At 42.3% G+C, this 27906-nt stretch overlaps 1 protein-coding gene across 1 annotated transcript in view; it reads right to left on the bottom strand.

Annotated features, from left to right (window-relative positions):
* The window catches only part of RAPGEF5 (Rap guanine nucleotide exchange factor 5), a 219151-nt gene that overhangs the window by 4487 nt on the left and 186758 nt on the right, over positions 1-27906 (bottom strand). Inside the window, exons 19-25 of the mRNA XM_060020399.1 lie at positions 26283-26405; positions 24388-24566; positions 19171-19261; positions 15079-15129; positions 14304-14391; positions 8622-8686; positions 2722-2776 (exon numbers count right to left, since the gene is read on the bottom strand). Coding sequence (XP_059876382.1) covers positions 2722-2776; positions 8622-8686; positions 14304-14391; positions 15079-15129; positions 19171-19261; positions 24388-24566; positions 26283-26405 — 652 coding nt within the window. The remainder of the gene's footprint in view (positions 1-2721; positions 2777-8621; positions 8687-14303; positions 14392-15078; positions 15130-19170; positions 19262-24387; positions 24567-26282; positions 26406-27906) is intronic.

Here is a 27906-nt window from a genome sequence, read left to right as displayed (position 1 = left end):
AATTTCTCCTAACATTATATAGTATTTAGTGATTGTTATTATCTCCCTCTACAGAACGTGAAACAGCACAGACCTAGCAGGTAAGCGGCAGAGAAGGACCAGAACCCAGGCCGTGAGGCCCCCAAGTCCATGGTCTCGGCTCCCACGCCATGCAGCTTGTCACCGTGACTGCCCCATTAAATGGCTTTCACAGGCTCTTATATCTCAGGCTGGAACTGTCAGAAATCACTGCTAACCTGGTGACTGCATGGACACATTAGTTCTTTTTTTGATTTTGTATGTCCTTATTTTGGTAGGAAAATCTTTTGGTGTCCTTATTTTGGGGCAAAAAAAATTAAGAGAACAATCAAATGAACGGATATCACAGAAGTGGACTAAAGGTTTGGTGTACAGGCAAAGCGGGTTCAGAATGTGTGTGGATGGGGTAACGTCCATGCAGCGAAGGACAAAGCAAGGGAGTTTCTACTCCCAGACGCAGGGCGGTTCAAGGGCCACAAGAGGCTCTGGTGCACTGTGAACCCGTGTGTGCCATGCTGCTGACAGCTCTGATAAGGAATCAGAGATAAAGTAGCCTGGACAGTGGGGCAGGCCCACTTCCCATGGTCAGGAACAAACAGAAAACGCATTACGGCCTGGGGAGATGGGCTAAGCTGCCCTCCAGTGAGACAATGTAACTGTGAGTCTTCTTGCTTTGTGGGATTTCAGAGGGAGAAGCCGGGGGTGAGGCTGGAGTTCAGCTGGGGCAGAAAAGGGGCCCCCAGGAGGCTGAGCATTTTAATTCAGAAATTTTACCTCTTGGTGAAAACGCATTTTTTCCTCCTCTGTGACAAATACGTTTTATGAGGAAATAATTTAGGGCTTGTATGTCATGGACGGCTTGTAGTTCTTAGGTTACATAGAAGCAAGGCTTCTTGGTTTCAACAAGTAGAAGCACCAGGAGTTAAAGTTTTACCGTTCCCCCTTGTTTGGTGTAGAAAACATGATGCTACCGAGATAGTTTTGTTAACTTTCCAGCCTTAAAAAGACGGCAGGCGGAATGCTTCCAACCATGACAAGTGACCCTTGCATGGCACTCTGGAATCTCTAAGTGGCTTGAGGAACATTGTTTTATCCCAAGGGCTGACGTTGTTTAACTCTGCCTCTATAAACTGTCAAACTGAATTTCGATAATTCAGTTCCAAACTTGATTTTTAAAGATATATAAATACAAAACACAAACTGGCCTGAGAGTTATGTAAATTCCTCCTTTGCCTTTTGCTATGCAGACTTACTCTCTGGAGATGGGAGGCTGGCAAGGTCAAGGCCAGCCCCACTGGTATAACCTTCCTGCCCACACCTGCAGTGTATATAGACCGGAATCCCTTGGTAAGTGAGACTGAGGTCTCAGAATTAGCTGAGTACCCATAAATACTTGGGAAGCAAAGGGGGGGGGGTGAAAGAGATACAAATCCTTTACTCATCAGCAACAGTATGCTTGTACATTTGAATGAATCTCCATGACAGTGTTATTGCTATTTCTATTGAAACTGCATTGTACTTGGGTAGTTAATGGACAATTATATAAGCATGTATCAAATGGTATTCCTTGATGTGAGCACTTAGAAAATTAGGTCCTGTTTATAATTCTCTCTTTCAAACAGAAACTTTGTAATCCACACAGAAGTTCAGTTGCTTTGTTGGAGGACAGTATTACTACCCAAGACGGGCATGAACAGAACGAAAATTCTTAAGAATATGTACCAAATTGTTAGTAACATTTTCCTTAGGAAGTGGGACTTTGATTGTTCTACTTTAAAGACACTTCTGTATTGTTGAAAAAAATGGGTTTACAATGAGGATGTACTGCTTAACAAAGTTTTACTGAGTGGTCACTTTTGATTGATCTATAATTACTGAACTCTCTGTTTTTTTAATTGCCCTGTATACTTATAAAGTCTGCACAAGGCGAAGGAAACGGTACGGGCTGGGCAGTCAGGTACTCGGTCTGAGTAACGGCTGAAATTTAGCCTCTCCGAGCCTGAGTTCTCTGCTCTGCACCCACAGGGTCTATAATCTCCATTCACCAGCAAGAGGGTCAGGATCCCACTGCCCATGTGAAAAGCTCCTTGAACTCAATACAGTTGATTTCCTTCCTTCCTGCAATGTTTTAACATCATTTAAACACAGTGTAAACTATTCTTGAGATTTAAAAAGGAATAAATATTCCTACATACATCAGTCTCAGTGGGGAGTCAACAAAAGCGCTCAGAAAAATACGTTTTCAGTGAAAGGCAGCTCCAAACAGGAAGTTTTCATTGGAGAGGAGAAAAGATTCTGCAAGGCAGCTTTAGGCATTTTTACAAACTATATTCCTATTCCAGGAAGGCTCCAAGCAAGGAGGTTAAGGACAGGGTCATCCCTGATAAACCCACGGGTAATTCTGAGCCAGCAGGCAAGCAAACAAGACTTTCTGGGTCAGGGGTGCAGCGGGAGCTTCTGACCGTCTAAAGTCACGCTGTACAGTGTAAACTTGCTGCCAGGAGAGGATAAAAAGCTGCCATTTCTTCTCCTGCTCTGCCTCCCAAACACGCGGTGATGAAACAGAGAGAATACAGTATATGCATGTGATGTGCATATTATATTTTACAATTTTTTTTTTTTACCACCAATACTTGTGATATGGCCACAGTCCATACCAACGGATGATAGACTAACATGCCATACCCAACTTCAATGACTCACCAAACTGGTGAGTCCTGCAGTGTCTCAGTGTTCGGACAGTGTCTGCAATCATATGCTGGAAGGCAAAAGAGGAAAGACATCAGTGGAAGGGTCATTTCGGGTGTTGCTGAACTAGCGGTGCTGTGAGGCTGGTTGGATGGTCTAACACCTTTGGGTGTAAACAGAGGAGCTATATTTGGTGCCTAACTTTAATTGATAATATATATTGAGTTTGGATTACAAAAGAAAATTTGACCTTGTATTCAGAAACAGTGGCTCTCAACCCCGGCTGCACAGATTCTAACTGAGCCATGGGAAAACATACTGTTAAGAAATGCAGTACAAGACAACCTACTGAATGGGAGCAAATATCTGTAAATGATATGACCAATAACGGGTTAATATGCAAAATATATAAAGAGCTCATACAACTCAACATCAAGAAAACAACTCGATTAAAAAATGGGCAGAAGGGGCTTCCCTGGTGGCACAGTGGTTGAGAGTCCTCCTGCCAATGCAGGGGACACGGGTTCGTGCCCCGGTCCGGGAAAGATCCCACACGCCACGGAGCGGCTGGGCCCGTGAGCCGTGGCCGCTGAGCCTGCGCGTCTGGAGCCTGTGCTCCTCAACGGGAGAGGCCACAGCAGTGAGAGGCCTGCGTACCGCCAAAAAAAAAAAAAAAAAAAATAGGGCAGAAGACCTGAACAGACATTTTTCCAAAGATGACATACACTTGGCTGACAGGTATATGAAAAGATGCTCAATACTGTTAATCATCAGAGAAATGCAAATCAAAACCACAATGAACTATCACCTCACACCTGTCAGAATGGCTAACATTAAAATGACCACAAATGTTGGTGAGGACATGAAGAAAAGGGAACCCTCCTACACTGTTGGTAGGAATGTAAATTGGTGCAGCCACTATGGAGAACAATATGGAGGTTCCTCAAAAAACTAAAAATAGAACTACCATATGACCCAGCAATTCCACTCCTGGGTATATATCCAAAGAAAATGAAGACACTAATTCCAAAAGACATGTGCACCCCAACGTTCACAGCAGCATTATTTACAATTGCCAAGATACGGAAGCAACCTAAGTGTCCATCAACCGATGAATGGATAAAAATGTGGTATATATGTACAACGGAATACGACTCAGCCATAAAAAAGAATGAAATTTTTCCATTCCCAACAACATGGATGGGATTGGAGGGTATTAGGCTAAGTGAAATAAGTCAGACAGAGAAAGACAAATACTGTATGATATCACTTATATGTGGAATCTAAAAAATAAAACAACTAGTGAATATAACAAAATGAAACCGACTCACAGATATAGAGGACAAACTAGTGGTTGGTTACCAGTGGGGAGAAAGAAGGAGGAAAGGCCAAGACACGGATAGGGGATAAAGAGGTGCAAACTATTATGTGTAAAATAATAAGCTACAAAGATAGTACAACACAGCGAATATGGTCAGCATTTTATAATAACTATGCCAGGGTACAACCTTTAAAAACTGTGAATCACCATGCTGTACACCGGTAACATATAATATTGTACATCAATACATACCTCAGTTAAAAGAAAAAAAAGAAATATTTAAAAAATATATTAAAAAAATGCAGCGTGTCCACCCTCAACCAACCTGTCCACATTTGCACATGCTTTTACTTCAGAAGGTGTTTCACCTTCTCCCCATGAAGTCTTTGTGAGTTCACCTGCACTTGGGAAGCTCCATTCTCAACCTTCCCACTGCTCTGTGTACAGTGTTTATGGGGTTTGTGTTGCTGTGATCACTTTGTGGAACTTTCTTCCTCCTCTAGAGCAAGTATCACGAGAGGGCTTTGTGTACCCAGCACCCACCGTACGGCACACACGTGGCCTCACACATACTTGCTGAATGGAGGCCAGAAGTTTTGTGGAATCAAAGACTCAAGTAACTCAAATGGTGACAGGAGATGAGATATTTATGAAACAGGTACATTTTCTAAAACATCAATATCTTTACAGAGACCGTTTTCTGTTTATAATGTACATTCCCTTTTACAGTCTTCAGTTTTCTACTTTATTTCTCTAAGCTTCTTACTGATCTCCAGGCAAAGATTGCTTAAACTCACAGCTCCTTCCTTTGGACAAGATCCCCTCGCCTCATACTTGTGTACCTGCAACCGCCTTCTAGCTCTCTCTACCACGGTAAAGGAAACACGGCATTTAGGACCAGACCAATCTCCACTACACTTCCTCCTGCGCGGTTGCCAGAATAATCTCCAAACACTTGTCCTCATGTTCTAGTCCTCTGGAAGGCAACAGTGACTCCATACTGTTTCATACAAAATCCAAACATAAGCCTGTAATTCAAGAATCAACGTTATTCATGATCTGGTCCTCCAAACCTTCCTAAATGGGCCATCATATTTTTTTAACAATTGAAGTACAGTTGATTTACAATATTAGTTTCAGGTGCACAACATTAGTTTCAGGTGATTCAAAATTTACAGATTATACTCCATTTACAGTTATTATAAAATATTGGCTATTATTACTGTGCTATACAATATATCCTCGTATATTATTTATTTTACACATAGTAGTTTGTACCTCGGGCCATTGTTTTTCATGTCCTGCCTACACACATTGAACAGAGGATCGTCTATATACAGCAAACGCTCAGCAAATGATTGCTAAAATAATGATGTTAATACTAAAAATAAATTTACTTAAAATTCAGCAGACCTCCAGAAACATTATTTGAATATGACCTACTTATTAAATTGTTCTCACAGGCTGCATTTCTATTGTATTTCTACTCAATAGTGAAAAATAAACAGGACAGTGATTACAGCAACAGCTCGAGTTGCGTTTGTAAAGGAAACGAGACCTGACTCATGTCTGAGAATGTATTGTTAAATTTCCTTCCCCCAATTTTACCACTATTCCCAGGACAGTTCTGTCGTTGTTTTAAGGTATGGCGTCACCTTGATTTCTATCACGTGCCATTTGCACAGCTGATGTAAGGTCAGGTACTCAGGGCAGCACTGAAACCAGAGCCCTGATCTCATCTTTAGGTTTTCTGAAGGGAGCGGGGAGGAAGCTACGATAAAAGATGATGCTCTTAACACTGAGTGATAAAGAGAAGAAAAGGAGAAAGCATTTGTTTCTTCATTATTTAATGGTCTGAGGCTGAAACATTTGGAGCTGCTGAGGCAGTGTGGGGAACAATGGAAAACTTATTAGGTCCAATAAGCACTTCTGGGTTTCGTGTTCTCTGACCTAATGTGTTGGCCTGGATCAGCCTGATAAAGATAACACACTGAATTATCTGCTCACTGGCTAATATCCATCATGAGGAATTGGCTTCCCACAAGTTAATTCAGTTAGGTTCTACTGGTTCATTACTGTGAAAGATGATGCTATTTTATCAATAGCTTAAGTGAAACCTTGTCCTTTGCTAAGAAACGTGCTGAAACTACTGACTCTACTAGGAAATTCAGTTTCACTCTCCAGCATCCAAGTACAACATAGGGCTACGTACAATGTAAAATACAGTTTTGTCTAGAAAAAATTCTGACTTCAGCCTGTCTTCTCTGTGCAAGGGGGGGGGGGGGTCAGCATGAGGCATGCTGCACCTTAAATGCCATCTGCTTTGAGGACCAGGAACACAGTGACACAACAAAATCTGCTCTCTTTAGAGATGATGTGATGGCAAGCGACTGATGGGTGCGCCTGTGTGCCGTGGGCCTGCTGCATGCATGTGTAACTGCACTTACCTTCTAGCTGTCTTTTTAATAAGAGTTCTCTTCAGGAATTTAAAATAAAAGATTACCTATTTATGCCCTGTTATTTCCTTAAGCTTTATTAAAGGGTTCAGGGTACATACAATTATTGACCCTAGGAGCAGTACTGTTAGTTAGACTTTGTTTCAGTCCCCACGGTTAGTTTTAAGTCTTGTCTCTATGATCCTAGACTACGTGAGTCAGCATTAAAAGGCTTCCACTGGACCACTGGAGAAAGCAGGGGAAAAAAAAAAGAGACGCTGGTCAGAATGAAAGAGAGAGGGTGTAGGAAGCTTTCCATCGTTCTTTCCCATGCTTGTCTTTACTGAATTGTTCTCTCACTTGGGGAGCTCCATCTGGGGGGGGAAATGACACAATGAACTTAACCAAATCACTGGTTCTCTTTGGGAAGGGGGCCAACCACCACTGTACCCTTAACAACTGACCACAGTCAGTGTACAAAGAGTACACTGGCTCTCGCGTGTTTCCTCTGGGTTAGTCAGAAGGAAGGGTACTAGACCTTTAGAGGGAATTCCACTTGGTGTGACACAGCTCGTCCCACATCTCTTACATGCTCGCCAAAGCTTATTTGGCGTTCTTAAGCAGAGGTGTTGGCCAAGATTTGACATAAGTATTGACCAGAGGCTTCTTATTCCTGCAATCATTTCATTAATACCAAACACTGAAGATTAACCTGTCTACAGACTAGGACGTTAGGGCCTACAGTCTTTGGCTACAAAGTGGGGCCCTGGGATCTTCAGAACATTACTGGGTGACACCAGAACAAATCTCTGAAGAGTAAGTACAAGAAAACCCAATACTTTAAATATCTATTTCGGGCTGTGTTGGTTTGACTGTAGTATCTAAAATAACTGAGCTGGATTCCAAAGCACTTAGTGCAGAGAGAGACGCAAAAAGTTATGGACATGTCTACTTCAAAACTAATGAGCAAGAAAGCGATCACCCTCAAATCATCAAAACTGAGCTAAGGCAAGCTATCCCCAGACGCCAGTCTTCCAGATTCAGCTGCTTGGGTTTTCAGGTTGTACCAGAGCCTCCTGTACTGGCTCTGCACCACCTCATCCCGTGTGTGGCGAGTTAACCTCACAGTTAGAGCGGGGCACCTCTGAGCCAAAGGTCAGAGGCCAAACCTCATTTGGACTCATCAGGTGGTACTGTTCTTTGGTCATGGTCTATGGCCCCCGTCTCACTCAACCTTCTCTCAAATGCCTGACCCAGTCTCACAGGGAACCGGGGGTCATTCCTGAAAGAGTTCACAGAAATCCATTACCATTACTGAAAAGGTCACTCAAAGGTCAGGGTCTACGGACAGGGGTCCCTGATACCATCTTTAACCATGCATGGCAGGCTCACCTATGACACTAAAGTTCATCTGTCAGACAAATCCATTCTTGTGGTCCCCAGGGTCTCTTTGGGGCACTCCTATTTCACAGTTGCAGGCAATTCCTCCTGTGCCCACAGCCAGTGAGAAAGGCTAGTAGGAACCCGCTGCATGACAAAGCACCTGAGAATGTCCTGGAAACAGTTCTCAAAGAGGCGTTTCAGTGACTTGTAAGAAGGGACTGGCCAGGGACCCCTTTCTCGTGAGTTCACTTTCTCACTTTGCACGAGGTGATCTCTCCACAGTGGCACCATCTGTCCACAGGCTGATAGAGGGGTGGTCCTTCCCCTCCCATGCAGACCCTACAAATTCCATCTTCATATCCAAGATGGACATACCTCCCCAGAAGGAGAGCTTTGTCCCGTGCCTCAGAAGCAGCGTAAGCCAAGACACAGGGAGATGCCTTTAAAGCAACAAGGCTGAACCTCAAGACTGAACTCCTGCTGACAGGAACCTTACAGCTTTCATTCTAGTTCAAACACATACACTCAACCACTGACGTCAATCGAATGAAGTTCCGTTTTCAAAAATAAAAAGCAGATTTTCATATTTGGCCCCAGAACTTGCCAGCACACTTATTTTTAATTGGAACGCACTGTACTGATAATGCACAACATGCAGCAGATAGATCACCGCACGTTCAGAGGAGAAAAGCACTTAAACCATTTGTTTCTTGGCGCAGAAAAGCATACGCTTCCCTTACAGTGGGAAAAAGGAGAAATAGTGAAGTTTTACATACCAGTTTTTCAAAATTGACAAGATTATCCAAAAATGTTTTATTTCCTTCATGAATGAACGTTACATCTGAAAATTAAAAACAAAAAGTGATATGTACCATTAGGAACGGATCATGACTCAGAGTTGAAGAGGTATAGATGCAATGCAGCTTATTAATTTTTCTTAAACATTATGGATTATTTCATGCAATTGACCAGGCAACTTGAAATTGAATCTCAATAGTATTTGATGTGAGGGGGCATAATGTATGCATGTAGAGAGAAAACATTATAACACTCATGCAAGTATGTATCTTGCTTTTACATTGCAGGCTTTGACTTCAACCTGCTTAATATCCACTAACACTATTCTATCACTTAACTGGTCCATATGTTTTTAGGTCAGAACACCGAGCGGAAAAGAACTGAACCCCCAGAAACAAAAAGGATTTTAATATTTATGTGTTTGCTTTTTAACAATCCCTGGCAAAGTATACGGATCTGTTTTACTTAAAGCATTAAGGTTTAGATTTGAATGTTTAGATTTTTGGGTTTCAAAGCCAGGGACTGACTGCGTATCTGAAGTGAATGAGGAATGGGACAGGTTTGGAAAAGGCAAGATTTCTGGGCCTATTCACTGATGAAAACAACATAAGGAAAGTAGGATGAAGATACATTTTCAGAGGACGGGAATGTTAATTTTGTTTGAGCCTCACTGCATTTGAAGTGAAAGAAGATATTCAAATAAAAATCTCCTTTTGGTCGCAAAACTGACTGGAGTGTCTCTTCAAGAGACAAGGATTAGTTACAATAATAACAGCAACTGAAGCTCTGAAAGGGGGTGGCTTATAAGAACTCAAATCAGAGGGTCAGTGACTGAGCATTAGGGAATCCTCACAGTGGAGAATCAAAGTAAGAAATATACTACGATTTAAAGAACATGCAAATAATCACAGACATGGAGGACAAACCAAATGAACATCATTTTCAAAAATCTTGTTAAAATAACATGATATAAAGAGGGAAACGAACAGATTAAAATTCCTCTAAATAGAAAGGAAAAGCATTTGCATTTAATCAAGACTTTGATTCTGCTGGTCCCTATGGGGCAATTACGAGATAGGTGCTTGGGAAATCTGCCTGCAACACACCCAGCCGCTGAGCTTTGACTGCCCACCAGGGGGCAACACCAGTTGCACAGTTACAGACTACACTGAAGACGACCCTTTTCTCATGGCATTCTTTATTCACAGCTTCCAGCCCCACCAGACTGCAACGTTTTCCTAAGCTTTTTCCCCTTGATTTTTTTTTTTTAAACTGATGTCTTAGCAGGGAAGCAATTCACAATTACACAGTCATCTGACAAACTCTCTGGTTATTTTCTTTCACTGTTTTGCTTTCAGAATAGAATTGCAAGCTTTCAACCTCTGACACAATATTTAGAGAAAGAGTAGCCAACACAGTTAGCTTGTACCTTGTTTGTACAGCAAGCAAAGCACTGTGTGTACTCTCTCTACATTAAACACCACCTACGAGCCTAGTAACTCCTCACTCGCGGAGAATTCGGATTACAAATGCCCTGTCAGAGTTTCTTGGTCCATTTCCCCAGTGTTCCAAGGTTTGTCATCCCCTCCCTATGTTCCCAAAGATGATGATAATAATGCAGCTTATATTTATTACCAGCGTCAGACATAGCATTAACTCATTTAATCCTCACAAAAGATTATAAGGTAAAAGCCCTAGCAGGAAAAGAATGTGAAGAAAGGATGGTCCAAAGAACAAGCACAGCTGGCCCATGATCACAGCTCTAAGTCTCAGAGCCAGGACCCAAGCCCAGGCAGCCTGCTTGCTCTCTCCACGGTGCCTCTCTGGTACCCGAAAGGACTTGGACATTTCTGACCACCCGTTACAGCCACCTTGCTGAATTCATGGGAGACGGGGGCCTCTGCAACTTTTACAGTGTTTCCTTTGTCCCTCTTTCTATCTCCTCCCTCTCCTCTGCGTGGGTGATCTTGCTTAATCTCAACTCTCAAGGACTTGTCGAGGTCAGCGCATGAGGACGGCAGCTCTACTGAGGGTGGGGGGCTGTTAGGCTGATGCTGGCCTGAGGATAAGGCAGGGAAGGTGTGTCTGGCCAGGTGGGGAGGCAAGAGGGGCTGGAAGGGGCTGCTGCCCAGGAGAAGGGGGTCAAATGGCTGAAGGTTTTGATGCAGATGAATGGCAGGTGTGTGATGAGGCAGGTGTGAGAGGGATAAACCAATACAGGTGGTTGAGCTCAAAAACGGGGGTCTCAGAACCTAAGTCATGGGCTGTGAAGCAGTTCAGGGCACCCACCAGGTTCAGAGTGCTAGAAATGAGCAACTGCCAGACTCCTTTATCTGGAGACATCTGAACACGCTCCTAACACTTCATATAACAGGACGGGGGATGAAAGGACTCCGTTTGAAGAGATGGCAAGTGAAAGAGAAGGAAAAAATATACAAGCACCTCAACATTCTATTCATTTAAACACCCCGCAAATGTGCAATAATAATCTGTGCCCCAAGATACAAACACGACCTCAGTTTACCTTCAGACACCTGTTGATTATTCACTCTACTGGAAGGACTACCATCTCCCAAAACGCCGTGATACAGATTATTCAACTGCTTTTGACCTTTAGCTCAGCTGGATCCTTTCCCCAACACTTACTTAGGGTTTCTCACTACTTTCTGAACTGGATTCCACAGTAGGGGGGGAAAGTAAATCAGAAGTAAGAAATTCACTGGGAAGTAGAAAAGCTGATGGCTGGAAGCATTTTTAGGTTACCTGCTCACTTGATAATCTGCGTGGTATTGGGAACTGACTGTCTCAAAAAATGAAACATGGGAGCCCTAATCCTTCTTAACACCCAAGGAGTTCAATTTGGTCTCTTTCTCTAACCAAAAGCAATGCAGAGCAGGAGGCACAAGAGGGGAGGGCTGGGAAGTTTTCATGAAATGTTGGTTGCTCTAGTTTACAGCAAATTTTAAAATAATTTTGCACTTAACAAAAGCTAAGAATGTCATTTATGTTTTCCAAAATGTCTTACCTCAGACGTGATACACCCATATTTAAAAGTTTCATCCTGTTTTCCTTTGGAAATTATTTCAGACAAAAATAGTACCTTTAAATGCAAGAGAGTACTAACGTTGTTTTATAATGACAAAAAATTAAGATGAAGGAAAAACAAGTGCTTCTTTAAACTCGAGCTTCTAATGAAAAAAAGTTTAATTTACTAGTGTGAATGAGAGAATGTATTTTCAGTAGAAAAAAGGGAAATTCGAAAAGCTGCTCAACATCACTAAATATTAGAGAAATGCAAATCAAAACTACAATGAGGTACCACCTCACACCAGTTAGAATGGGCATCATCAGTAAATCTACAAACAATAAATGCTGGAGAGGGTGTGGAGAAAAGGGAACCCTCTTGCACTGTTGGTGGGAATGTAAACTGATACAGCCACTATGGAGAACAGTATGGAGGGTCCTTAAAAAGCTAAAAATAGAATTAGCATATGACCCAGCAATCCCATTACTGGGCATATACCCTGAGAAAACCATAATTCAAAAAGACACACGCACCCCAATGTTCATTGAAGCACTATTTACAATACCCAGGTCATGGAAGCAACCTAAATGCCCATCGACAGACGAATGGATAAAGAAGATGTGGTACATATATACAATGGAATATTAGTCAGCCATAAAAAGGAATGAAATTGGGTCATTTGTTGAGACATGGATGGATCTAGAGACTGTCATACAGAGTGAAGTATGTCAGAAAGAGAAAAACAAATATCGTATATTAACGCATATATGTGGAACCTAGAAAGATGGTACAGATGAACCGGTTTGCAGGGCAGAAATAGAGACACAGATGTAGAGAACAAACATATGGACACCAAGGCAGGAAAGCGGCGGGGTGGTGGTGGTGGTGGTGGGATGAATTGGGAGTTTGGGATTGACATGTATACACTGATGTGCATAAAATTGATGACTAACAAGAACCTGCTGTATACAAAAAAATAGAAAAAACCTATTTATTAAAAAAAAAACTTAAACACACACACACACACAGACAAAAGAAAAAAGGGAGATTTGTTTTGCTGCCGACAAAGAGGTCTAGATAAACTCAGTATAGCAGAAAATTGCATCCAAGCTAAGACGTAAGTGTGAGGCACCTGACTGCATTAAGTACCTTGGGGGAAAAACCACTAATGTATAGCAGAAAGCTCAGCTCATATCTAATTAAGTTAACGGGACATTGTCGACTGTTTTCTCATTACCTTAAAAACATCCACTGTTTCAAAATTTTGTCTTCCTAAAATCAATTCCTTTCCCAGATCTGTCTTCGCTTCCTAGTTTTCCTCTTTGTGTCTAAATAATTCCAAGTGTCACTTCCCACAGGCCACCACCCCCGCTCTCCAGCTGGTGTTTTATTTTAAATAAAAATCAGGAGACTGAATAAACTTATCTTAGAAATAAACATGAAAAATTAAATGAACTTTTAAGTTGGTATTCTGGCTTTACAATCTCTCCTTATTTCATCCATTTACATTTCGCAGAACCTTTTGAGCTCGAAGGAAGCATTCTGTGTGACTCTCAACTGTCCTAATCCATTATTGTTTCCCAGAAAGTCTTGCTTTATACTAGATGAAGATTGAATAAATAGCTGCAGGGATGCATAGCAACTCAACACTTCTCCAAGCTCTGGCTGTTCTTGAGAGAAGCCGAAAAGGGAGCATAGCTTCATTGCCAGTGGGGCTGGCGATGGGGGGAGGTGAGGGAGGAGACGGCCAGGCCAACCAGCAATCCAGTTCCCAGGTATTTCACTTCCAGAATCACATTTATGGGTGTAGGCACCGGAGACTGAGCCAGCAGAATTTACAAGCTTCTGAAGGGTGAAGGCAATCTAAAAGAGTATTCCTATAATCCCTTGGAAAGAATGAAAACACAGCCAAGAAAAATGACCAACCCGCTTTTCCTGGAAAGCACACAGATATACTAAATGTCAGGAGCATAGGCCAGATGAAAAGGAACTTCCCTTTCATTAATCCCCCGGGTCTGAAAGAGACCCCTGAGAGCGTTAGTAAATTTAACTAACATGTTTCATGATGAATGATCTGGCGCTTTCTACAGAAGACAAGTTAGTTGACTAACTTGGAGCTGTCAGATACCTTCCCAACTGGATTCACTCCTGGAAAGAAGGAAGTACATTCCCTACCAAAATTGTTCATACGCTACACTGCCTGGGTTGACCAAAGGTACTTCTCACACAGCAGTAGGCCACGGGTTGAATCTCTGAAATTTAAGCTGCAAACGTAGACCGGGACTGATCACTGTTTGGATTCTTTATTCCAGCCTTATTCTTGGTTGAATTAAGTGAACTGTAGACTCAAATAAGATGATGCTTAAAGCAGAGTAAAGTAAAAACACAAACGTTTCCAGTGCCAAGTTCTGTGAGTCAATCGAAAACACTTTGATGTCTGCTTAAGTACAATTAAGTATTTTAAGCATTTCAGAAATAATTGAACATTTGAAAAACAATCACAAGCCAACACAGTTAGGTCTGAATGTCAAAATTACTTTAAAGAAATAAACTGAGATTCCTTTTCTAGCCCTCTGTAGAGTGATACATTTCTGGAAGATGGAATTACATAGCATAAAAGATAGAAAACCATTACCTTTAAGCAATAAGGGCATGAAAGGGATTTTGGGCGGCTTCATCTTTTTGAATGCATCTCGGTAGGCTTTGTGATTCAGGGAAGGATCCTGCCGAACCAAGAAGATTACAAAGAGAAAGAAAAATCAATGCACTATAGAAACAATTCTAAATCCACTTTTACTATACCATTTGAACATGATTTAGATATAGAGTGGTTCTTCCTAAGAACAAAGTAGATAAAGGTTTCCTAGGAGAATTAACTCACTAAATTAGGGCAGGAAATCTAGGCAATGAATGAAAGTCAAGTTATTGGTTGACAATAATGGGAAATGACTGCAAAGGACAGACACCTTTTGATTGCCCTATTATTCTTCCCTCAAACAGGTTCCTTAAGTACAGTTTCTCCTCCATAGTTTCTACCATGAGGTAACCCCACAGCCTTTTGTTAAGCACACTGCAAAGAAAAACTGCCCTCGTAATGCACAGATAATGCAGAGAAAACAAGAGAACAGTTTTATTGTGATCTGAAAAGAGACTGAAAATTGAGTATACTTAAAAATCTGCCTTCTGAATATCATACCAAGAGGACCATTCTCACTACCTTTTTCCATGGAGAGGAAGAAGTGTTAACTTGCTTCACTCCGTAAGAAGCAAAGCTACATTTTCATACACAAGTGAACTAGTCTAAGCTACCTGACACGGTAGAGTGCAGATACCGACTACTGAAATCTAGAAAGAAATTGGACACCAGCAATCAGTTTGAAGAATAAGTCTACTCCGGCTCAACTACTTACTGTTAAACTTTCAAGTTCAGAAAAAAGTTTCTTAAACTTCCCAGGGATTTTCTAAAAACAAACAAAAAAGAAAAGGTCAAAAGAAGTCAGTTATTTTGAGAGGCACTAAGGGAAATGTTCATTAAGTTGTGTTATATCTGTCACATTTCTGAACATAAATAGCTCTATCATCTGGTTCTACCCTGATTGCTTCTCATTATGCAGTTTTCATCATTCCCAGTTTAAAATAAGTAACAGCCACATGAATCGGGAATCCAGCTGGTTAAACATTCCACACACTGGTGATCTTTTAATAAAAACTTGGATTTTGGTTCTGTATCTTACCTCTGACAAATGCTCTCACCATATTTTTCTTTTTTTAACTTATTATTTTTGGCTGCTTTGGTTCTCCGTTGCTGTAAGCAGGTTTTCTCTGGTTGTGGAGAGCGGAGGCTACTCTTCATTGCGGTGCATGGGCTTCTCTCATGGTGGTGGCTTCTCTTGTTGTGGAGCACGGGCTCTAGGCACGTGGGCTTCAGTAGTTGCAGCATGTGGGCTCAGTAGTTGTGGCTCGTGGGCTCTAGAGTGCAGGCTCAGTAGTTGTGGCCCATGGGCTTAGTTGCTCCGTGGCATGTGGGGTCTTCCCGGACCAGGGATCGAACCCGTGTCCCTTGCATTGGCAGGTGGAGTCTTAACCACTGCTCCACCAGGGAAGCCCTGCTCTCACCTTCTTAAACAGTCTTGCTGAGTGGGAAATAATAACGTTGGTTGATGCTTTTTGTATAAATGATATAATTATGTTTCACAGCAGAGGGCTAAATAGTGAAAGCCCATGAAAACCCTAAATGATGAAGCCTGCACTTGGATGGATAGAATCACTGAACTGTAAAGATCACACCAACTGGTGGCATGAAGATTCACAGAGGATGGAAACATAGGTCATCTTCCCAAATAAAAATTTGGGCCTAAGGAAGAAGGGCCTGGAATTTTCCAGCCTGCCTTTATTTATTTATTTATTAATAAATTTATTTATTTTTGGCTGCGCTGGGTCTTCATTGCTGCGTGCAGGCTTCCTCTGGTTGCGGCGAGCAGGGGCTACTCTTCATTGTGGTGCGCGGGCTTCTCATTGCAGCGGCTTCTCTTGTTGCAGAGCATGGGCTCTAGAGTGCAGGCTCAGTAGTTGTGGTTCACGGGCTTAGCTGCTCCGTGGCATGTGGGATCTTCCCGGACCAGGGGTCGAACCCGTGTCTCCTGCATTGGCAGGAGGATTTGCTTTTTTTTTTTTTAACATCTTTATTGGAGTATAATTGCTTTACAATGGTGTGTTAGTTTCTGCTTTATAACAAAGTGAATCAGTTATACATATACACATGTTCCCATATCTCTTCCCTCCTGCATCTCCCTCCCTCCCACCCTCCCTATCCCACCCCTCTAGGTGGTCACAAACTACCTAGCTGATCTCCCTGTGCTATGTGGCTGCTTTCCACTAGCTATCTACTTTACGCTTGGTAGTGTATATATGTCCATGCCACTCTCTCACCTCGTCACAGCCTCCCCCTCCCCCTATCCTCAAGTCCATGCTCTAGTAGGTCTGTGTCTTTATTCCCGTCTTACCCCTAGGCTGTTCTTCATGACCTTTTTTTTTTCTTAGATTCCATATATATGTGTTAGCATACAACCGCTGCGCCACCAGGGAAGCCCTAGCCTTCCTTTAACATGGTGAAGTGAAAAGCTAGATGCCTCAGAGTAAGTCACTCTGAATTTGAATTCTGCCCCTTTCTAGCTGTGCGTCTGCAGTGAATCTCCACGTTGTCTGACTGAAATGGAGATAACTCACAGGAAGTGTACAGTCCGTGGTCGGTGCTCAGCAAACTCCAGCTATTAACACTTATGACTGTTCTAGAAGATTTGTGAGATTTTCTGTTTCTAAAACAAATCAGAATAATGAGGTAGACCCCACAATAGACTTCTAAATTATTCAAAATGATCACATTGATAATTTTGCATCTGGACAGCACACAGGTTGTGTGATCTGGCAGCTACTGTCACACACACCAATACACGTGTATTAATAAATTAATAATAAATTTTATTAATTAATGCAAGACAAAGCAAATGAGAAAAGGTAAAACACAGACACCTGCAACTGATGGCAATTGCTCCTCTGAGCTGCGTATCTTAGTCTGTTGGATATTCCACACGAATATCCCGGTGTCATCTCAAACTCAACATACCTAAAGCCAAACTTGTCTACTCCAGGGGTCAGCCGGGGGCCAAATCTGACCATCTGCTTCTGCAAATGAAGTTTTACTGGAGCACTGCCATGCTCATCATTTATCAACTAACCATAGCTGCTCTTGCACCTCAATGCCAGAGTCGAGTCACAGCGGTGGAGACCACATGGCCTGCACAGCCTAAAAGTATTCACTATCTGGCTCTTTCCCCAGAATGCCTGTTGACCTCTGTCTTAGTTCCTTAAACCGACTTCTTTTCCTATACTGCCTAGTCAGGACAGTGCGATCACTTTCCAGGCCTAGAGACACAGAGCTCACCTCTGCGAGGGAGGCCCACCCCAATGCTCCCAGCAACTCCTGACTCAACTTCCAAGGCCCTGCTGCTTAAGGCTTTTCAGCCACCCTGAGACAGCACGATTCCTCCATTGCTCTGCTGGGGTCCGCCTGGAACCGGTTCAAGACCTCCTTGACCACAGCACACCCTGTGCTAATCTGGCCACGTTCCACCTGCCACGGCATTGATGCAGAGCTGCGCACGTGGCAGGCGGTCACTGTGCACGTGAAATACACACTATGTGAATTTCACTGAATTGTTCTCCTTTCAGTGTTTGCAGATCAAGCCTTCTTTCTGTGTATAATTTAAAATTCCACTCTCCTCCCAGGACCCTTCCTAGCCACTTGTTTTCCTCCTGCTCTGATAAACTGTGGCTTTTTTTGCCCACCTCCTTGAATCTCATGAAGTGTGTGCGCATCTGGTTTGCTTAACCAGAGATGCAAGCCTTTTGTCGCTTTTCTTTTGAACCCCTTTAAGGAGCACTGACCCTGACCCTCAGGTCACCACCGCGCATTCCATCAGAGTGTGGCCCCCGACGAAAGAAGGTGAACCCCAAAGCTGCCCACAGACCGTCACTGAGATGGAATGTGAGAAAAACAACAGTTGGCCTGTCAGCTTCTCTCCTGCAGGAGTGTGAACGGGGGACCATGAAGAGTGCAGGGTAGGCAGGAAGAACAGCTGAATCTGAGAGGGTGGGGAGAGGCCGAGGGAGCCGCAGCGAGCCACAGCAGGCTGGACCCGTAAGGGAGAAGACTTGACGGTGAGAGAGAAAGAACGAGAGAGAGAAATGGTATGGGGAATTAGGTACACAGTCAGTAGCGAATGGAGAGAGAAAGAAACGAAAGCCCAAAGAAAGAAGGCGTTGGGGTCATGGGGGAGGCAGAGGGCCCAACATCCGTGTCTGGCTACATTTAGGGACACCCCAGTTTCCATTCTTCCCACGCAGACCCTCAGAGTCCACGTTTCAGAACATGCGCTAACTTGAGTGGCCCTCTCCCACCTCGAACCCAAACAGCCTTCATCATACAGCCCTGACAGGCAGAGCCAGGACTGGGGAGGCCCGAAACTTAAAACATTTTGTGAGTCCTCTTTAGGAAAAAGGAATATAAAATTGCTTTTGCAGATTTTGTAACGATATCCATCATCCACGTGAACATACCGCCAGAGGCCCCACAAGTGAGAAGACTGGTAGCTTAAATTCATTAGCATCTCTGCAAATCTGCTTCTGGACACACAGGTGGGCTTTTGAAATGACCAACAGGGAACTGTAACCATGCCATCATGGGAGAAAAGCAGAAAACTAATTCTAGCTGGGAAGCATTTTACAAGTTGTGTTTCTTTCATATATATTATAGAACCATTTTGAAGACCGTTTGATGAAAATAGCTCCTGACGACTTGAGACACTAATTTTTTAACATTTTTTTCTAGTGCTACGTATCTCATTTAAGCCGTTTATTTTAAATAAAGACTGTTAGCTGGACCACTTCCCGTTCAGTTTTATTTGTCCCCAACTCCACCCTCCGTATGGACCCCCAGGGCTCACCTCCCAGGTCTGGGACAGCCGGCTGACAGAAGCAGTGTTGAGACCCATCACAATAGCAAAGAAAGAATTCAGGTTTCTCTGGGCTTTGCAGCTATGGAATAAAAGAAAGCAGAAGGCACTCTGAGGCAACGTCCTTTCACCAGATGATCACAAAAGATAAAGCTGCCAAGACTCTCCCAGGCCACAGAGTTCAACCTCTAGGGCAGGGTTGAACTCTGCTCTGTGACCTACACAGCCTTGACTGTCCCTGTCGGATGGGGCGGTATCCCCTCAACACAAATGAAAGGATTCCAAATGCTTCCTTACCTTTAGGAAAAGATCTGTGTTCTTGATACCCTCTGGATACTTCAAAAGATTCCTCCCTTTTAAAAATCTATTTTGGATGCATTGACAGTTTTAACTGAAAGCTCTTACATTCATATTTCTGTATATATCCCATACTCATTAGAACAGCCCCTGATTCTGTATCTTTAATCTGTATGTTGTCTTTCTTTTTTGAGAAACAAGACCCTCTTACCTCACAGGGCCCTCTCCCGTTACATTTAGACATATTTTCTTTGCTCTCAACAAAATAGCTACTATGTTATGTATGTATTTAAAATACGGCATATATTATGGGGACGCTGACTCACATCTCTCATTTAAGGAATAAAGGAAATAAAATGCAAAATAAGACCATGTTGAGCTCCATTCACTCTGGAAGATTATATGCTCTGCAGAACGTCAATCTTGCCCTTCAACTTAATCAGTCAAAACTCCATTAATTTTCAAAGCCAGCAGAGGGGCTTGATACAGCAGAGGGAGGGTGGGCCTCCAGGTTGGCCGGAACAGCCTGTGAATTCCAGATATTCCTTAATCTGGGATGTATTAGAAAATGACTTCTCTGAGGAAAGATTTAAAAATTTAAAAATTACCCTGACTTAATAATATGAAAAAAGATGAAAGTGCTTAGCAGTAAGCCAGAGGCATAAAAAGTCCCTAGTGTGTGTTGATAGAGCTGCCCTCACATGTCATCTCTTCCATGACATCTCCATCAATGTCTCAAATGGAATTTGGGAACATTGTATACACAACTCTGCATCCCGAGTTCTCAGTTTTATACCATGTTATATAATATATTACGGATTCTTCACTGTTACCATTAATGTTATGGAACACTTCATCAAAAACGTATTTCATAATTTGTTTACTTATTCCCTTGTAGACATTTAATCTATTTTCAATTCAATACAATTCAAATCAACGTAAAATGCTACAATAAATGCCTTCTGTGAAAAAAACTTCTTACTGTATTTATGATTTTCTAAAATTAAGTTAGACTTCCAGTCATTACATGATTGATCAAAAGCTATGATGACTTTAAAGGTTCTCAACACATATTAAAAACTTCTGTCTCTCAAAACTATACTGATTTCCAGTCGCACAGGTGTGTACAGGAGCATTGATTCAGAACCAGGAAACTGTTTTCGGCTCTTAAAGTGGTAATATATAGAGGTGGCTGCGCCCTGGCCGGTCCTGCCTAAACCTGCCTGCTCCCAGAGCCAGCCTCATGGACTGGACACTGCCCAGTACAGCTGTGCGTGGGTCAGCCATTTGCGAGCATTTTGGAAATTCTAGCTCCATTAACAGGGGAACCAGGAAAGGCACTGCTGCCTATGCACCTAGTGTCCAAAATACCTGGGTGAACACAGTCCTGCAAGCCCCTCACTGCTGAGTCTCCACTAGGCATGGTCTGTTCCTTTCAGTCTTCCTGTCCAGCTTTGGACTCTGCCTATAGTTCCCCGGTAGGCAAGAGGACCTGAAATTCAGTCTAACTGGCCCCTTTCGCTGGTTTCTGCCAACTGTCTCCTGGGTAGACCCTGCTTGGTATATTCCATGAACAAACAAACAGGACACTTCCCTGGTCTGTGGTTCAGAAATCTTCCTGTTTCTGAGAAACTGGTGCCTAAAGGCATCAGCACTACAACTCTGCTTCCCTTCCGCCACTCTCTTCCCTCATTCCGCCCCTTCTGTCTCATCACACCCTGGCAAGTTCACACCAGCCAGAAGAGACTTGAGTCAGCTCCATCTCTTGATGAGATGATGCCAGGCTCCCCCGCCAAGACGCTGAGGTCAGCGAGAAGTGCCCCATCCCTATGCCAGAGGCACTGGATGCCCTCCCCTTAGTCCCAGTCCTCCCACCTTACTGCATGATGGAAGCCCCACTGGTCCTGTCATGGCCCACCAGATATTTTTATATTCTGCCCATCACTCAAATGCAGAGTAAACAGCAAACCTTTCAGATAGCAACTGCCGGAGCTGAAAACAAGACTTTTCGGGGAAGTCATTTTATTATTAGTCATTATAAAAAGTTTATTCTTCTTCTTCGTATTCAGAATCATTTATCTACACAAAATCTTAGATATAAGTCTCATCTTTTTATCTTTTATCTCCCCATAAACAATTTTCCTGGTTCAGATCTCTTTTTTAGTCATACCTAAAATTAAAAAAACAAAAACCCACATATACCTAACATCTGAATCTGTAAAAAGAAAAAAAGAATTAATATAGAAATGATTTCTCTATAAGACGAATTGATACAGTACAAATATGGGTTACCATTCCCATCTGGAATCTTCCTTTACCAAGGTCCGTTCATTTCAAGGTAAGAACAGACTGACACTAAAACATTCCAGTTTAGTGTCAGTCTAACACTCCTTTGTGTAAGGAAATAAAATCCACTCAACCCACAGAGGTGGGGGGATGGGACTGGTAAGAAGGAAGGAAACATGAATATGCAAATAGGATGCCTTAGGCAGGGAAGACATTTCCTGATCACCGACATGACTGTTTTCTCTTGGCTATTCCTACCAGTATGATTATGAAGAATTTAACTTTGTGTTTCTGTTGGCATTCTATTCTATGGGCCAGGGATAGAGACCAGTACAGCAAACAATTCAAGAGCATGGGGCCATATGGAGAAGATGTGAACAGACATATTTCATTTCCCTGAGGACAGATATAATCTTATACTGGGAACTAAGCTATGTGGTGTCATCTTACTCCTTAGGACATTCATGTCCCATTTCACCAAGCAACTGGCATTTATAAGAAAGTTTTTGATCCCAAAGAGCCTCACATTTAAGAATGTCACAGGCTATTATAGAAAATGTACTGGCCAAACAAACAAAAAAGGAGCATTCATCATAAAAGCAGTCCAAGATTTAGGCATATCTGTTATCTATCTCTCCTTCCACCACCAGTCACATCAAACACCAGGTCAGGAACCGCCATTATCTCTCACCTAAGTAGACAAAATATCCTGCTTCTGGGGTCTCCTCACCGGCAGTTCCGTCTAGGTGCTACTTTCAGATCAACCTTCCTGAGGGACAACTTGGATCGTATCCATCTCCTGCACAAAAACTTTCAAAGAATCCCTACCACCTTCTCAATTCAGTCTAAACTTTTCATTCTGAAATTCAACATCCTTTACAATTTGGCCCCATCTTCCTTTTTAGATCAGTCTCCCACGACTTCTTTACAAATACCTTCCGCTCTGGCCAAACTTGATGAGGTTCCTTTCTCTGACCACATGCTCTCTGCCTCCAATGAACTGCTTTGCTTCTCTCTCATGCGTCTGACCTCCACGGACAGTGTGCTCTTTTGAATTCATACCCAGAATTCAAAATGCTACTTTCTCCCAAATGGTTTTCTAATCCTCCTTTCCCACACCCTTGGCATATACGCGTCCCATCCTCTAAAGCCCCTGAAAGAAATTCATCTCATAATAGGGCACCCTCAGGTTCTATTTTGAAAATTAGACATTTGAGTTATAGAAAGTATCCCCCCAGCCGATTGGGTGCAGGCTCACTCTGATTTCCCCACAATACCCTGCATGGATGTGCAAACATTAATGAGTGATCAATACATATTTCCTAAATATATTACACTGACATGTACTCAGAAACGGTTTGATATAAAAACTACTTTGAAAAACAAAGGAAAAAAAATGGGAAGACTGGAAGGTAGAAGGAACTGGGAAAGATTTTGATTCATGTTGCCTGTTTCTGTTGGGAAGCTGTCCCAAGGGTGGTTTCAGAATATTCATCTGGTATTTTAAGAGATGCTCCCAGGAAGTTACTAGAATGTTATTCAACCGACTTTACTGAGTCACTGCTATTTACCAAGTTCAGTACCAGGCACCCCAGGTACAGTGATTGATTAGAAATGGTCCCTGTCCCTTGGAAGCCAACACAGTCCACTGAAGGAATTCTATATAAAAAGGTAAGTTTAGGGCTTCCCTGGGGGCGCAGTGGCTGAGAGTCTGCCTGCCGATGCAGGGGACACGGGTTCGTGCCCCGGTCCGGGAAGATCCCACATGCCGCGGAGCGGCTAGGCCCGTGAGCCATGGCCGCTGAGCCTGCGCGTCAGGAGCCTGTGCTCCTCAACGGGAAAGACCACAGCAGTGAGAGGCCCGCGTATCGCAAAAAAAAAAAAGGTAAGTTTAATCAATAGTAATAAAGAAGTTTTTTAAAAAAGGAAAAAAAAAAACGTGTGCATGGTAGGGGGAGGTCAGGGTAAGAAAGAGCTGACCCTGCATTTGAAAGTCAGGGATGATTTTAGGAAGGAAGCAACATATGACCTAGGTCTTGAAGAAGGATAGCAATTTGCTGGGTAGAAGTGCCCATTCTTGGCAGAGCTAACAACACATGTCCAGGCTTGGATGATGGTCTGCATGGGAAAGGGAGAGCCATTTAGAGTGGCTGCAGCATGGGGTGAGGCTCAGAGGTCAGGTGCGACCAGACAGTGCAGAGCCTGCTAAGGAGTTTGCAAAGTTCATACTCTGGGCATCAAGGAGCCAAAAGCAGAATCCTGAAATGCATCTGACTTTCAATGGTTCTCACCCCCCTCACATCACCTTCCCCCATTTTCCTAACCTACTGTAGCTCACCTGGCTACAAGGGTAATTTAGCTGCACGATGGGGCATGTGTGCACTGCCTGCTTTTTTCTACAGCACAGAGCAGAGTGCTTTGGTCTAGTATTTTGACCTTTACTTTAAGATATAAATACTTCAAAGGCGAAGAGAGAAATATTCAAAAAGAGACCTTTTCAATCATTTGGTCACTTAACTCAATAGTACCCTTTTGCATCTCATCCCTTCTTATCATCACAAGGAAAATAATGTACCCTCTCAAAGAGAGGAGAAGAACTGCATTCTTTTACCACTAGAAACTCACTGAGCAGCAATTTTGATGAATTTTTTCACCAGCTGCACTCTCTTGCCCAGCTGGCTGCAGAGCAGAATCTCCGTGGCCACCCAGAGCTGGACCTCATTGCATCTCTGGAGTAGGAGGCTCAGGTTCACTGTGTGATCCCCACTTCCTTGTCTGCTGAACGTGAAGTAGATCAGCTCTTGCTGAAAGACAATGTATTCATACAATTGTTTATTGTTGTAGCACAGAGTCAAGTTGATACAAAATTCAATTCATTTTTAAGAGCTACTTCAGGTAGGCACTGTCATATCATAACATGTTAGATATAACAAAATATTAAATTCAAGATAATTTATCTTCCAGAAAAGCCTCCACGCAGAAGACTTACATAACTGTAATTTTTTAGAATGCAAGGATGACACTTTTCGTGAAAACCTAAGACATTCTAAAGTTTAAGTCACAGGCTGAATCAAATCCAAACTTCCCAAACTTGTTCTATGAGCAACCTCAAGTGCAAATGACTATCATTACGTTAGACCCTCACAGGTAGGTTCTCTAGACAAGGGTTCTTACATTTCAGTGTGAATCCAAGTCACCTGGAGGCCTGTTAAAGCACAGATTGCTGGGCCCCACCCTCCAGATTTTCTGGGTCAGTAGGTCTGTGCTCTGGCCAAAATCTGCATTTCTAACAAGCTCCCAGGGGTGCTGATGATGCTGGTCTGGGTACCCGCTCTTTGAGAACCACTGACATAAGACATTGTCAAATCACAGAAAGACAGCAAGATTAGGACAAGGTACAAAACTGACAAAATCGAGTCAGACCAGTAACTAGTGACATAGACTGACCATATGCAAAGCAGTGGAAGAGATGTGTTTCTAACCGGAGGGGTGTGCGTGTATATTTTACAGGAGTAATTCACATTCTCCTATTGCATAAGCACATAAGCAGGGACACATCCCACTCTACTACCATTTGCAAAGTCACAAGTCATTTAGCGTGAACGAGTTCCCTACTTGCTCAAATTTAGATCATCAGGTTGGAATGTTGTCAGTGAGAAAATATGAGGACATTTAAAAAACGTTCCAAAGTGAAAGTGAAGCTTGGGGGTCCCTAAATTGGGCACGAGTTCCTTCTTCAGGAGGAAAGGCCTTCTTGTAATGAAACATTTCACTACACAGCAAAGTAAATGCAACATATTGTAGCACAGAGCTGCCTCGTTTTTCATCTCCTGATTCCTGTGAGCCTTTCTAGCAGCTACATTTATTCATCAAATGTCAGTAGCATGTTGCCCTGCATCTACTGTTTTATAAATGTTTAAGCTGTCCTCAAGGGAGAGGTTGATGGGCATACAAATTTGAAATACATCTCAAAATTTTCAATAGAGTACTTGAAGTCTTGCAGCATAGTCTAAGTGTATAGAATGTTCTTGGGAATGTGTGTGTGTGCATGTAGGTACATACATAAATGTGTTTCTCATATAAGTACTGTAAAGCTCTGCAAAGCTCGTGGAAACATAAAAATGTCAATATCAAAGGTATCAAATATAAAATGTCTCTTCCACCCCATTAGACCTTCATATATATATATGTGTGTGTATATATATATATATACACACACATATATATGAATACATGTTTTCAAACAAAAAATAGCATATTTATACTACATTAACACAAATATCCGATTGTACAATATTAGGTGCAAATAAAGCATGATCATGTATTCTGATTTTCCTAGGTTTGGGTCAGTCTTTTAATATATTTAAAGTCCCCAAATATTTTGGGGCCATGGTATCCTAAAGCATAACTAGATCACCAGATGACGGATCTTCTTAAAACCCAGTCACAAACATTCCTCAAAAAGAACTCACAGTTATACTGGCACAAGCATTTATTTTATCATTTCCCTTCTTACTCACCTCGTGAATTGAATTGAAGAGGCTCCAATCAAAATTCATTAATTCCAGAGCAATATCCCAAGTGTTCATTCCCAAAATCCTAATCGACCTTTGCTGTGATTCTTCATTTTCTGCAAAAGGATTCTAAGGTGACAGACAAAAGTAAAAGAATCCTCAGTCAGTTCCAAAATATTTGGCGCTGAATTGTCTGGCTATCGAAAGGCATTAGAAGCCCACATTAGGAAAAAACTCTTGTCTCAGCGCACTTAATATTTTCCCTGGTCCGTTCACTTTCTGTGAGTTACAACCAATTTAGCAAACAGCCTTGGAAGCCGTAGAATGTGATCAATGATACTTCACTGAGTTGCCCCTCCCCCCCGACACACACACACACACACACACACACACACACACACACACACGCACGCACACACAAATCTGATTATAAAACACTGCCCCGGGCAGACAACATAATGAAAGTGAAAGCCCTGAAGTCACTCTGGCTTCTGGTAAGAATTAATGTGCCAGCAGGGTGAGTATAAAAACAAACAAAAGAAATGTCACAGTGCACTTCAATAAAGACAGACACGGCTTTTACAGAAAATATGTTTGACGAGTCTCATCCCAGACATACATTTACAAATTTTATTAAAATGCCCATGGAAAGCAAAAAAAAAAAAAAAATTTTAAACAGGAAATAAAAAATAAGTTACTTCATTTATACCATGGTGGATGATTATTTAAAAATTTTTTTTAAGGGAATAGTTTTTTTGGTTTTTTTGTTGTTTGTTTTTTTAAAAATTTATTTTATTTTTGGCTGTGTTGGGTCTTCGTTTCTGTGCGAGGGCTTTCTCTAGTTGTGGCAAGCGGGGGCCACTCTTCATCGCGGTGCGCGGGCCTCTCACTATCGCGGCCGCTCTTGTTGCGGAGCACAGGCTCCAGACGCGCAGGCTCAGTAGTTGTGGCTCACGGGCCTAGTTGCTCTGTGGCATATGGGATCTTCCCAGACCAGGGCTCGAACCCGTGTCCCCTGCATTGGCAGGCAGACTCTCAACCACTGCGCCATCAGGGAAGCCCAGTGGATGATTATTTTAAAGTATCAATTGCTTTCCCTATACAAATGGATATGAGTTTGGTAATAATAGTATTTCCTTAAAATCTGACGTAAAATTATTAAATGCCACCACAATTTTAAATCTATTGTCACTGTTAAATGTATTAAAATTATCTGGCACCTTTTAAAAATATTTGATATTTTCTAATTAAGATATAAATTCTCCCATCTGACTTGAACAGCTAGTGACGTTAAAATAGTTAATGACTTGGGAAAAAAAAGAAAGGGACTTTGCAAAAATAAATGCCATAGCAGGATAAAGGGAACATTTCAGAATCCAAATATTAGTCTCTATTTTTTGAACTGCAAAATAAATTATTAGCATTTTCAAATTCTTATATTTATGTAAAGGTTTCCTAATTTAAAAAATGACAAAAGACCTTCACAAGCTTTTCCACAGACTTGATTCTCTTTAGAGTAGGTTTAGGTACAAACTGTCCCCCTACCCGCAGTGTGGATATGGGGTGGAACTCAGTAAGGGCTGCCTGAATGATGTGCATGCAAACACTGAGGTGGGGGAAAGCCCAGGTT

The sequence above is a fragment of the Delphinus delphis genome, chromosome 9 (assembly GCF_949987515.2).
Source record: "Delphinus delphis chromosome 9, mDelDel1.2, whole genome shotgun sequence".
In the NCBI taxonomy this organism is placed as follows: Eukaryota; Metazoa; Chordata; class Mammalia; order Artiodactyla; family Delphinidae; genus Delphinus; species Delphinus delphis.
This window is presented reverse-complemented; position numbering and strand designations above follow the sequence as displayed.